The sequence below is a fragment of the Procambarus clarkii genome, chromosome 5 (genome assembly GCF_040958095.1).
Source record: "Procambarus clarkii isolate CNS0578487 chromosome 5, FALCON_Pclarkii_2.0, whole genome shotgun sequence".
Taxonomy (NCBI): Eukaryota; Metazoa; Arthropoda; class Malacostraca; order Decapoda; family Cambaridae; genus Procambarus; species Procambarus clarkii.
In genome coordinates, this window is record NC_091154.1 from 16,408,064 (window position 1) to 16,421,387 (window position 13,324).

General features: G+C 50.9%; 2 protein-coding genes across 2 annotated transcripts; both read right to left on the minus strand.

Moving 5' to 3' along the window:
* Positions 1-2,343: 2,343 nt before the first annotated feature.
* Positions 2,344-4,844, minus strand: LOC138351152 (uncharacterized). Its single transcript, XM_069302789.1, has 3 exons — positions 4,083-4,844; positions 3,094-3,234; positions 2,344-2,739 (listed from the first exon to the last, which is right to left on the minus strand). Exons 1-3 carry the CDS (start codon positions 4,842-4,844, stop codon positions 2,344-2,346), a joined length of 1,299 nt encoding a protein of 432 aa, XP_069158890.1.
* An 864-nt stretch (positions 4,845-5,708) lies between these two features.
* Positions 5,709-8,837, minus strand: LOC138351158 (uncharacterized). The gene is made up of 3 exons (XM_069302797.1): positions 8,208-8,837; positions 7,119-7,886; positions 5,709-6,005 (listed from the first exon to the last, which is right to left on the minus strand). The coding sequence occupies exons 1-3, from the start codon at positions 8,835-8,837 to the stop codon at positions 5,709-5,711; spliced, it is 1,695 nt and encodes a 564-aa protein (XP_069158898.1).
* Positions 8,838-13,324: the final 4,487 nt, after the last annotated feature.

The window sequence follows — 13,324 nt, forward strand, 5'->3', positions numbered from 1 at the left end:
GTCTGTAGACAGAGGCCACCAGGCACATTAACAGTCTGTAGACAGAGGCCACCAGGCACCATAACAGTCTCTAGACAGAAGCCACCAGGCACCATAACAGTCTTTAGACAGAGGCCACCCGGCACCATAGCAGTCGCTAGACAGAAGCCATCACGCACTATAACAGTCTGTAGACAGAGGACACCAGGCACCATAACAGTCTGTAGACAGTGGTCACCTGGCACCATAACAGTCTCTAGACAGAAGCCACCAGGCACCATAACAGTCTTTAGACAGAGGCCACCCGGCACCATAGCAGTCGCTAGACAGAAGCCATCACGCACTATAACAGTCTGTAGACAGAGGACACCAGGCACCATAACAGTCTGTAGACAGAGGCCACCAGGCACCATAACAGTCTGTAGACAGAGGCCACCACGCACTATAACAGTCTGTAGACAGAGGACACCAGGCACTATAACAGTCTGTAGACAGAGGCCACCACGCACTATAACAGTCTGTAGACAGAGGACACCAGGCACCATAACAGTCTCAAGACAGAAACCACCAGGCATCATAACAGTCTGTAGACAGAGGACACCAGGCACTATAACAGTCTGTAGACAGAGGACACCAGGCACTATAACAGTCTGTAGACAGAGGCCACCACGCACTATAACAGTCTGTAGACAGAGGACACCAGGCACCATAACAGTCTCAAGACTGAAGCAACCAGGCATCATAACAGTCTGTAGACAGAGGACACCAGGCACTATAACAGTCTGTAGACAGAGGCCACCACGCACTATAACAGTCTGTAGACAGAGGACACCAGGCACCATAACAGTCTCAAGACAGAAACCACCAGGCATCATAACAGTCTGTAGACAGAGGACACCAGGCACTATAACAGTCTGTAGACAGAGGACACCAGGCACTATAACAGTCTGTAGACAGAGGCCACCACGCACTATAACAGTCTGTAGACAGAGGACACCAGGCACCATAACAGTCTCAAGACTGAAGCCACCAGGCACCATAACAGTCTGTAGGCAGAGGACACCAGGCACTATAACAGTCTGTAAACAGAGATTACCAGGCACTATAACAGTCTGTAGACAGAGGACACCAGGCACCATAACAGTCTGTAGACAGAGGCCACGTGGCACCATAACAGTCTGTAGACAGAGGACACCAGACACCATAACAGTCTGTAGGCAGAGGACACCAGGCACCATAACAGTCTGTAGACAGAGACCACCAGGCACCATAGCAGTCTGTAGACAGAGGCCACCAGGCACCATAACAGTCTGTAGACAGAGACCACCAGGCACAATAACAGTCCGTAGACAGAGGACACCAGGCACCATAACAGTCTGTAGACAGAGACCACCAGGCACAATAACAGTCCGTAGACAGAGGACACCAGGCACCATAACAGTCTGCAGACAGAGGCCACCAGGCACCATAACAGTCTGTAGACAGAGGCCACTAGTTACCATAGCAGTCTGTAGACAGAGGACACCAGGCACCATAACAGTCTGTAGACAGAGGACACCAGGCACCATAACAGCCTTTAGACAGAGGCCACCAGGCACCATAACTGTCTGTAGACAGAGGACACCAGGCACCATAACAGTCTGTAGACAGAGGTCACTGCCACCATAACAGTCTGTAGACAGAGGCCACTGCCACCATAACAGTCTGTAGAGAGAGACCACCAGGCACCATAACAGTCTGTAGACAGAGGTCACTAGTTACTATAACAGTCTGTAGACAGAGGCCACCAGGCATCATCACAGTCTTTAGACAGAGGCTACTAGGCACGATAACAGTCTGTAGACAGAGGCCACCAGGCACCATAGCAGCCGCTAGACAGAAGCCACCACGCACTATAACAGTCTGTAGACAGAGGACACCAGGCACCATAACAGTCTCAAGACAGAAGCCACCAGGCATCATAACAGTCTGTAGACAGAGGACACCAGGCACTATAACAGTCTGTAGACAGAGGCCACCAGGCACCATAACAGTCTGTAGACAGAGGCCACTAGTTACTATAACAGTCTGTAGACAGAAGCCACCAGGCATCATCACAGTCTTTAGACAGAGGCTACTAGGCACGATAACAGTCTGTAGACAGAGGCCACTAGTTACCATAACATTCTGTAGACAGAGGCCACCAGGTACCATACCAGTCTGTAGTCAGAGGCCACTAGTTACTATAACAGTCTGTAGACAGAGGCCACCAGGCACCATAACAGTCTGTAGACAGAGGCCACCAGGCACCATAACAGTCTGTAGACAGAGACCACCAGACACCACAACAGTCTGTAGACAGTGGTCACCAGGCACCATAACAGTCTAAAGACAGAGGGCACCAGGCACCATAACAGTCTGTAGACAGAGGACACCGGGCATCATAACAGTCTGCAGACAGTGGCCACCAGGCACCATAACTGTCTGTAGACAGAGGCCGCCAGGCACTATAACAGTCTGTAGACAGTGGCCACCAGGCACCATAACAGTCTCTAGACAGAAGCCACCAGGCACCAAAACAGTCATTAGACAGAGGCCACCAGGCACCATAACAGTCTGTAGACAGAAGCCACCAGGCACCATAGCAGTCTGTAGACAGAGGCCACCAGGCACCATAGCAGCCGCTAGACAGAAGCCACCACGCACTATAACAGTCTGTAGACAGAGGACACCAGGCACCATAACAGTCTCAAGACAGAAGCCACCAGGCATCATAACAGTCTGTAGACAGAGGACACCAGGCACTATAACAGTCTGTAGACAGAGGCCACCAGGCACCATAACAGTCTGTAGACAGAGGCCACTAGTTACTATAACAGTCTGTAGACAGAAGCCACCAGCCACCATAACAGTCTGTAGACAGAGGCCACCAGGCACCATAACAGTCTGTAGACAAAGGCCACCAGGCACCATAACAGTCTGTAGACAGAGGACACCAGGCACTATAACAGTCTGTAGACAGAGATCTCCAGGCACTATAACAGTCTGTAGACAGAGGCCACCAGGCACCATAACAGTCTGTAGACAGAGGCCACCAGGCACCATACCAGTCTGTAGTCAGAGGCCACTAGTTACTATAACAGTCTGTAGACAGAGGCCACCAGGCACCATAACAGTCTGTAGACAGAGGCCACCAGGCACCATAACAGTCTGTAGACAGAGACCACCAGACACCACAACAGTCTGTAGACAGTGGTCACCAGGCACCATAACAGTCTAAAGACAGAGGGCACCAGGCACCATAACAGTCTGTAGACAGAGGACACCGGGCATCATAACAGTCTGCAGACAGTGGCCACCAGGCACCATAACTGTCTGTAGACAGAGGCCACCAGGCACCATAACAGTCTAAAGACAGAAGCCACCAGGCACCATAACAGTCATTAGACAGAGGCCACCACGCACTATAACAGTCTGTAGACAGTGGCCACCAGGCACCATAACAGTCTCTAGACAGAAGCCACCAGGCACCATAACAGTCATTAGACAGAGGCCACCAGGCACCATAACAGTCTGTAGAGAGAAGCCACCAGGCACCATAGCAGTCTGTAGACAGAGGCCACCAGGGACCATAGCAGCCGCTAGACAGAAGCCACCACGCACTATAACAGTCTGTAGACAGAGGACACCAGGCACCATAACAGTCTCAAGACAGAAGCCACCAGGCATCATAACAGTCTGTAGACAGAGGACACCAGGCACTATAGCAGTCTGTAGACAGAGGCCACCAGGAACATAACAGTCTGTAGACAGAGGCCACTAGTTACTATAACAGTCTGTAGACAGAAGCCACCAGGCACCATAACAGTCTGTAGACAGAGGTCACCAGGCACCATAACAGTCTGTAGACAGAGGCCACCAGGCACCATAACAGTCTGTAGACAGAGGACACCAGGCACTATAACAGTCTGTAGACAGAGATCACCAGGCACTATAACAGTCTGTAGACAGAGGCCACCAGGCACCATAACAGTCTGTAGACAGAGGCCACGTGGCACCATAACAGTCTGTAGACAGAAGCCACCAGGCACCATAGCAGTCTGTAGACAGAGGCCACCACGCACTATAACAGTCTGTAGACAGAGGCCACCACGCACTATAACAGTCTGTAGACAGAGGCCACCACGCACTATAAAAGTCTGTAGACAGAGGACACCAGGCACCATAACAGTCTCAAGACAGAAGCCACCAGGCATCATAACAGTCTGTAGACAGAGGACACCAGGCACTATAACAGTCTGTAGACAGAGGACACCAGGCACCATAACAGTCTGTAGACAGAGGACACCAGGCACTATAACAGTCTGTAAACAGAGATCACCAGGCACTATAACAGTCTGTAGACAGAGGACACCAGGCACCATAACAGTCTGTAGACAGAGGCCACGTGGCACCATAACAGTCTGTAGACAGAGGACACCAGGCACCATAACAGTCTGTAGGCAGAGGACACCAGGCACCATAACAGTCTCAAGACAGAAGCCACCAGGCATCATAACAGTCTGTAGACAGAGGACACCAGGCACTATAACAGTCTGTAGACAGAGGACACCAGGCACCATAACAGTCTGTAGACAGAGGACACCAGGCACTATAACAGTCTGTAAACAGAGATCACCAGGCACTATAACAGTCTGTAGACAGAGGACACCAGGCACCATAACAGTCTGTAGGCAGAGGACACCAGGCACCATAACAGTCGGTAGACAGAGACCACCAGGCACCATATCAGTCTGTAGACAGAGGCCACCAGGCACCATAACAGTCTGTAGACAGAGACCACCAGACACCACAACAGTCTGTAGACAGTGGTCACCAGGCACCATAACAGTCTAAAGACAGAGGGCACCAGGCACCATAACAGTCTGTAGACAGAAGACACCGGGCATCATAACAGTCTGCAGACAGTGGCCACCAGGCACCATAACTGTCTGTAGACAGAGGCCGCCAGGCACCATAACAGTCTGTAGACAGTGGTCACCAGGCACCATAACAGTCTAAAGACAGAAGCCACCAGGCACCATAACAGTCATTAGAAAGAGGCCACCAGGCACCATAACAGTCTCTAGACAGAAGCCACCAGGCACCATAATAGTCATTAGACAGAGGCCACCAGGCACCATAACAGTCTGTAGACAGAAGCCACCAGGCACCATAGCAGTCTGTAGACAGAGGCCACCAGGCACCATAGCAGCCGCTAGACAGAAGCCACCACGCACTATAACAGTCTGTAGACAGAGGACACCAGGCACCATAACAGTCTGTAGACAGAGGACACCAGGCACTATAACAGTCTGTAAACAGAGATCACCAGGCACTATAACAGTCTGTAGACAGAGGACACCAGGCACCATAACAGTCTGTAGGCAGAGGACACCAGGCACCATAACAGTCGGTAGACAGAGACCACCAGGCACCATAGCAGTCTGTAGACAGAGGCGACCAGGCACCATAACAGTCTGTAGACAGAGACCACCAGACACCACAACAGTCTGTAGACAGTGGTCACCAGGCACCATAACAGTCTAAAGACAGAGGGCACCAGGCACCATAACAGTCTGTAGACAGAAGACACCGGGCATCATAACAGTCTGCAGACAGTGGCCACCAGGCACCATAACTGTCTGTAGACAGAGGCCGCCAGGCACCATAACAGTCTGTAGACAGTGGTCACCAGGCACCATAACAGTCTAAAGACAGAAGCCACCAGGCACCATAACAGTCATTAGAAAGAGGCCACCAGGCACCATAACAGTCTCTAGACAGAAGCCACCAGGCACCATAATAGTCATTAGACAGAGGCCACCAGGCACCATAACAGTCTGTAGACAGAAGCCACCAGGCACCATAGCAGTCTGTAGACAGAGGCCACCAGGCACCATAGCAGCCGCTAGACAGAAGCCACCACGCACTATAACAGTCTGTAGACAGAGGACACCAGGCACCATAACAGTCTCAAGACAGAAGCCACCAGGCATCATAACAGTCTGTAGACAGAGGACACCAGGCACTATAACAGTCTGTAGACAGAGGCCACCAGGCACCATAACAGTCTGTAGACAGAGGCCACTAGTTACTATAACAGTCTGTAGACAGAAGCCACCAGGCACCATAACAGTCTGTAGACAGAGGCCACCAGGCACCATAACAGTCTGTAGACAGAGGCCACCAGGCACCATAACAGTCTGTAGACAGAGGACACCAGGCACTATAACAGTCTGTAGACAGAGATCACCAGGCACTATAACAGTCTGTAGACAGAGGCCACCAGGCACCATAACAGTCTGTAGACAGAGGCCACCAGGCACCATACCAGTCTGTAGTCAGAGGCCACTAGTTACTATAACAGTCTGTAGACAGAGGCCACCAGGCACCATAACAGTCTGTAGACAGAGGCCACCAGGCACCATAACAGTCTGTAGACAGAGACCACCAGACACCACAACAGTCTGTAGACAGTGGTCACCAGGCACCATAACAGTCTAAAGACAGAAGCCACCAGGCACCATAACAGTCATTAGACAGAGGCCACCAGGCACCATAACAGTCTGTAGACAGAAGCCACCAGGCACCATAGCAGTCTGTAGACAGAGGCCACCAGGGACCATAGCAGCCGCTAGACAGAAGCCACCACGCACTATAACAGTCTGTAGACAGAGGACACCAGGCACCATAACAGTCTCAAGACAGAAGCCACCAGGCATCATAACAGTCTGTAGACAGAGGACACCAGGCACTATAGCAGTCTGTAGACAGAGGCCACCAGGCACCATAACAGTCTGTAGACAGAGGCCACTAGTTACTATAACAGTCTGTAGACAGAAGCCACCAGGCACCATAACAGTCTGTAGACAGAGGCCACCAGGCACCATAACAGTCTGCAGACAGAGGCCACCAGGCACCATAACAGTCTGTAGACAGAGGACACCAGGCACTATAACAGTCTGTAGACAGAGATCACCAGGCACTATAACAGTCTGTAGACAGAGGCCACCAGGCACCATAACAGTCTGTAGACAGAGGCCACGTGGCACCATAACAGTCTGTAGACAGAAGCCACCAGGCACCATAGCAGTCTGTAGACAGAGGCCACCACGCACTATAACAGTCTGTAGACAGAGGCCACCACGCACTATAACAGTCTGTAGACAGAGGCCACCACGCACTATAAAAGTCTGTAGACAGAGGACACCAGGCACCATAACAGTCTCAAGACAGAAGCCACCAGGCATCATAACAGTCTGTAGACAGAGGACACCAGGCACTATAACAGTCTGTAGACAGAGGACACCAGGCACCATAACAGTCTGTAGACAGAGGACACCAGGCACTATAACAGTCTGTAAACAGAGATCACCAGGCACTATAACAGTCTGTAGACAGAGGACACCAGGCACCATAACAGTCTGTAGACAGAGGCCACGTGGCACCATAACAGTCTGTAGACAGAGGACACCAGGCACCATAACAGTCTGTAGGCAGAGGACACCAGGCACCATAACAGTCTCAAGACAGAAGCCACCAGGCATCATAACAGTCTGTAGACAGAGGACACCAGGCACCATAACAGTCTGTAGACAGAGGACACCAGGCACTATAACAGTCTGTAAACAGAGATCACCAGGCACTATAACAGTCTGTAGACAGGGGACACCAGGCACCATAACAGTCTGTAGGCAGAGGACACCAGGCACCATAACAGTCGGTAGACAGAGACCACCAGGCACCATAGCAGTCTGTAGACAGAGGCCACCAGGCACCATAACAGTCTGTAGACAGAGACCACCAGGCACAATAACAGTCCGTAGACAGAGGACACCAGGCACCATAACAGTCTGCAGACAGAGGCCACCAGGCACCATAACAGTCTGTAGACAGAGGCCACTAGTTACTATAACAGTCTGTAGACAGAAGCCACCAGGCACCATAACAGTCTGTAGACAGAGGCCACCGGGCACCATAACAGTCTGTAGACAGAGGCCACCAGGCACCATAACAGTCTGTAGACAGAGGACACCAGGCACTATAACAGTCTGTAGACAGAGATCACCAGGCACTATAACAGTCTGTAGACAGAGGCCACCAGGCACCATAACAGTCTGTAGACAGAGGCCACGTGGCACCATAACAGTCTGTAGACAGAAGCCACCAGGCACAATAGCAGTCTGTAGACAGAGGCCACCACGCACTATAACAGTCTGTAGACAGAGGCCACCACGCACTATAACAGTCTGTAGACAGAGGCCACCACGCACTATAAAAGTCTGTAGACAGAGGACACCAGGCACCATAACAGTCTCAAGACAGAAGCCACCAGGCATCATAACAGTCTGTAGACAGAGGACACCAGGCACTATAACAGTCTGTAGACAGAGGACACCAGGCACCATAACAGTCTGTAGACAGAGGACAGCAGGCACTATAACAGTCTGTAAACAGAGATCACTAGGCACTATAACAGTCTGTAGACAGAGGACACCAGGCACCATAACAGTCTGTAGACAGAGGCCACGTGGCACCATAACAGTCTGTAGACAGAGGACACCAGGCACCATAACGGTCTGTAGGCAGAGGACACCAGGCACCATAACAGTCTCAAGACAGAAGCCACCAGGCATCATAACAGTCTGTAGACAGAGGACACCAGGCACTATAACAGTCTGTAGACAGAGGACACCAGGCACCATAACAGTCTGTAGACAGAGGACACCAGGCACTATAACAGTCTGTAAACAGAGATCACCAGGCACTATAACAGTCTGTAGACAGAGGACACCAGGCACCATAACAGTCTGTAGGCAGAGGACACCAGGCACCATAACAGTCTGTAGACAGAGACCACCAGGCACCATAGCAGTCTGTAGACAGAGGCCACCAGGCACCATAACAGTCTGTAGACAGAGACCACCAGGTACAATAACAGTCCGTAGACAGAGGACACCAGGCACCATAACAGTCTGCAGACAGAGGCCACCAGGCACCATAACAGTCTGTAGACAGAGGCCACTAGTTTCCATAGCAGTCTGTCGACAGAGGACACCAGGCACCATAACAGTCTGTAGACAGAGGACACCAGGCACCATAACAGCCTTTAGACAGAGGCCACCAGGCACCATAACTGCCTGTAGACAGAGGACACCAGGCACCATAACAGTCTGTAGACAGAGGACACCAGGCACCATAACAGCCTTTAGACAGAAGCCACCAGGCACCATAACTGTCTGTAGACAGAGGACACCAGGCACCATAACAGTCTGCAGACAGAGGCTACCAATCACCATAACAGTCTGTAGACAGAGGCCACTAGTTACCATAACAGTCTGTAGACAGAGGCCACCAGGCACCATAACAGTCTGTAGACAGAGGTCACTGCCACCATAACAGTCTGTAGACAGAGGTCACTGCCACCATAACAGTCTGTAGAGAGAGACCACCAGGCACCATAACAGTCTGTAGACAGAGGTCACTAGTTACTATAACAGTCTGTAGACAGAGGCCACCAGGCATCATCACAGTCTTTAGACAGAGGCTACTAGGCACGATAACAGTCTGTAGACAGAGGCCACTAGTTACTATAACAGTCTGTAGACAGAGGCCACCAGGCACCATAACAGTCTGTAGACAGAGGCCACCAGGCACCATACCAGTCTGTAGTCAGAGGCCACTAGTTACTATAACAGTCTGTAGACAGAGGCCCCCAGGCACCATAACAGTCTGCAGACAGAGGCCACCAGGCACCATAACAGTCTGTAGACAGAGACCACCAGACACCACAACAGTCTGTAGACAGTGGTCACCAGGCACCATAACAGTCTAAAGACAGAGGGCACCAGGCACCATAACAGTCTGTAGACAGAGGACACCGGGCATCATAACAGTCTGTAGACAGTGGCCACCAGGCACCATAACTGTCTGTAGACAGAGGCCGCCAGGCACCATAACAGTCTGTAGACAGTGGTCACCAGGCACCATAACAGTCTAAAGACAGAGGCCACTAGGCACCATAACAGTCTTTAGACAGAGATCACCAGGCACCATAACAGTCTCTAGACAGAAGCCACCAGGCACCATAACAGTCTTTAGACAGAGGCCACCAGGCACCATAGCAGCCGCTAGACAGAAGCCACCACGCACTATAACAGTCTGTAGACAGAGGACACCAGGCACCATAACAGTCTCAAGACAGAAGCCACCAGGCATCATAACAGTTTGCAGACAGAGGACACCAGGCACCATAGCAGCCGCTAGACAGAAGCCACCACGCACTATAACAGTCTGTAGACAGAGGACACCAGGCACCATAACAGTCTCAAGACAGAAGCCACCAAGCATCATAACAGTCTGTAGACAGAGGACACCAGGCACTATAACAGTCTGTAGACAGAGGCCACCAGGCACCATAACAGTCTGTAGACAGAGGCCACTATTTACTATAACAGTCTGTAGACAGAAGCCACCAGGCACCATAACAGTCTGTAGACAGAGGCCACCAGGCACCATAACAGTCTGTAGACAGAGGCCACCAGGCACCATAACAGTCTGTAGACAGAGGACACCAGGCACTATAACAGTCTGTAGACAGAGATCACCAGGCACTATAACAGTCTGTAGACAGAGGCCACCAGGCACCATAACAGTCTGTAGACAGAGGCCACGTGGCACCATAGCAGTCTGTAGACAGAAGCCACCAGGCACCATAGCAGTCTGTAGACAGAGGCCACCAGGCACCATAACAGTCTGTAGACAGAGGCCACTAGTTACCATAACAGTCTGTAGACAGAGGCCACCAGGCACCATAACAGTCTGCAGACAGAGGCCACCAGGCACCATAACAGTCTGTAGACAGAGGACACCAGGCACCATAACAGTCTGCAGACAGAGGCCACCAGGCACCATAACAGTCTGCAGACACAGGACACCAGGCACCATAACAGTCTGTAGACAGAGGACACCAGGAACAATAACTGTCTGTAGACAGAGGACACCAGGCACCATAACAGTCTGCAGACAGAGGCCACCAGGCACCATAACAGTCTGTAGACAGAGGACACCAGGCACCATAACAGTCTGCAGACAGAGGCCACCAGGCACCATAACAGTCTGTAGACAGAGGCCACTAGTTACCATAACTGTCTGTAGACAGAGGCCACCAGGCACCATAACAGTCTGTAGACAGAGGCCACCAGGCACCATAACAGTCTGTAGACAGAGGCCACTGCCACCATAACAGTCTGTAGAGAGAGACCACCAGGCACCATAACAGTCTGTAGACAGAGGTCACTAGTTACTATAACAGTCTGTAGACAGAGGCCACCAGGCATCATCACAGTCTTTAGACAGAGGCTACTTGGCACGATAACAGTCTGTAGACAGAGGCCACTAGTTACTATAACAGTCTGTAGACAGAGGCCACCCGGCACCATAACAGTCTGTAGACAGAGGCCACCCGGCACCATAACAGTCTGTAGACAGAGACCACCAGACACCACAACAGTCTGTAGACAGTGGTCACCAGGCACCATAACAGTCTAAAGTCAGAGGGCACCAGGCACCATAACAGTCTGTAGACAGTGGCCACCAGGCACCATAACTGTCTGTAGACAGTGGCCACCAGGCACCATAACTGTCTGTAGACAGTGGCCACCAGGCACCATAACTGTCTGTAGACAGTGGCCACCAGGCACCATAACAGTCTACAGACAGAGGCCACTAGGCACCATAACAGTCTTTAGACAGAGATCACCAGGCACCATAACCGTCTCTAGACAGAAGCCACCAGGCACCATAACAGTCTTTAGACAGAGGCCACCCGGCACCATAGCAGTCGCTAGACAGAAGCCACCACGCACTATAACAGTCTTTAGACAGAGGCCACCCGGCACCATAGCAGTCGCTAGACAGAAACCACCAGGCATCATAACAGTCTGTAGACAGAGGACACCAGGCACTATAACAGTCTGTAGACAGAGGCCACCAGGCACCATAACAGTCTGTAGACAGAGGCCACAAGGCACCATAACAGTCTGTAGACAGAGGCCACCAGGCACCATAACAGTCTGTAGACAGAGGACACCAGGCACTATAACAGTCTGTAGACAGAGATCACCAGGCACTATAACAGTCTGTAGACAGAGGCCACCAGGCACCATAACAGTCTGTAGACAGAGGACACCAGGCACTATAACAGTCTGTAGACAGAGATCACCAGGCACTATAACAGTCTGTAGACAGAGGCCACCAGGCACCATAACAGTCTGTAGACAGAGGACACCAGGCACTATAACAGTCTGTAGACAGAGATCACCAGGCACTATAACAGTCTGTAGACAAAGGCCACCAGGCACCATAACAGTCTGTAGACAGAGGACACCAGGCATCATACCAGTTTGTAGACAGAGGACTCTAGGCATCATAACAGTCTGTAGACAGAGGCCACTATGCACCACAACAGTCTGTAGACAGGACACCAGGCACCATAACAGTCTATAGACAGAAGCCACCAGACAACATAACAGTATGTAGACAGAGGACACCATGCACTATAACAGTCTTTAGAAAGAGGCCACCAGGCACCATAACAGTCTGTAGACAGAGAATTCGAAGAATGAACGAAGAACTTGTGAAGAACGAGCTAAGAACATTGAAAATATGACAAAGAACACGAAAAACATGGAATAGAATGCGATGAACTTGTAGAAACAGGCGAAGAATATTATTTGAACTCGCAGAGAACATGAAAGAGAATGCCAAGAACACAAAGAACATGCTGTGAACATTGCTAGAAAATGGAGAACATGAAGAACCTGTTAAGAAATATGGAATGGATATTTAGGAGGATATTTTGAGAATATGGAAAGAACATACAAATACAGTAAGATTATTGAAGGTTTGGATAAGTTGGGGAATGGGCGAGATGAAGGGGAAGTAGGGGCAGATGAGGGGAAGATATGGGGGAAAGGGAGTTAGGGGAAGTATGGGAGGGGGGAAGGTAAGGTTTTTTTTTTTTAATTTTGCCCCGAGGGGCGAGTTTATTGGGCAGCGCCACTCATCCTGTGAGTGAACATACCGCCATAGTGACAGTATTGGGCAGCGTCACTCATCCTGTGAGTGGACACACCGCCATAGTGACAGTATTGGGCAGCGCCACTCATCCTGTGAGTGAACATACCGCCATAGTGACAGTATTGGGCAGCGTCACTCATCTTGTGAGTGGACACACCGCCATAGTGACAGTATTGGGCAGCGCCACTCATCTTGTGAGTGGACACACCGCCATAGCAGCATGTACAACACTCCCCAATAGGAA

What these genes read in the sequence shown, in the direction of transcription:
- LOC138351158 (XM_069302797.1), bottom strand. Translation starts at nt 8,837, where the DNA reads ATGGTGCCTGGTGTCCTCTGCCTACAGACTGTTATGGTGCCTGGTGTC. An exon ending in TCTGTCTACAGACTGTTATA is followed by an intron (nt 7,887 to 8,207) that starts GTGCGTGGTGGC and finishes CTCTGTCTACAG; the next exon opens with ACTGTTATGGTGCCTGGTGG. An exon ending in TCTGTCTACAGACTGTTATA is followed by an intron (nt 6,006 to 7,118) that starts GTGCGTGGTGGC and finishes CTCTGTCTACAG; the next exon opens with ACTGTTATGATGCCTGGTGG.
- LOC138351152 (XM_069302789.1), bottom strand. Translation starts at nt 4,844, where the DNA reads ATGGTGCCTGGTGACCACTGTCTACAGACTGTTGTGGTGTCTGGTGGT. An exon ending in TCTGTCTACAGACTGTTATA is followed by an intron (nt 3,235 to 4,082) that starts GTGCGTGGTGGC and finishes CTCTGTCTTTAG; the next exon opens with ACTGTTATGGTGCCTGGTGA. An exon ending in TCTGTCTACAGACTGTTATA is followed by an intron (nt 2,740 to 3,093) that starts GTAACTAGTGGC and finishes CTCTGTCTACAG; the next exon opens with ACTGTTATGATGCCTGGTGG.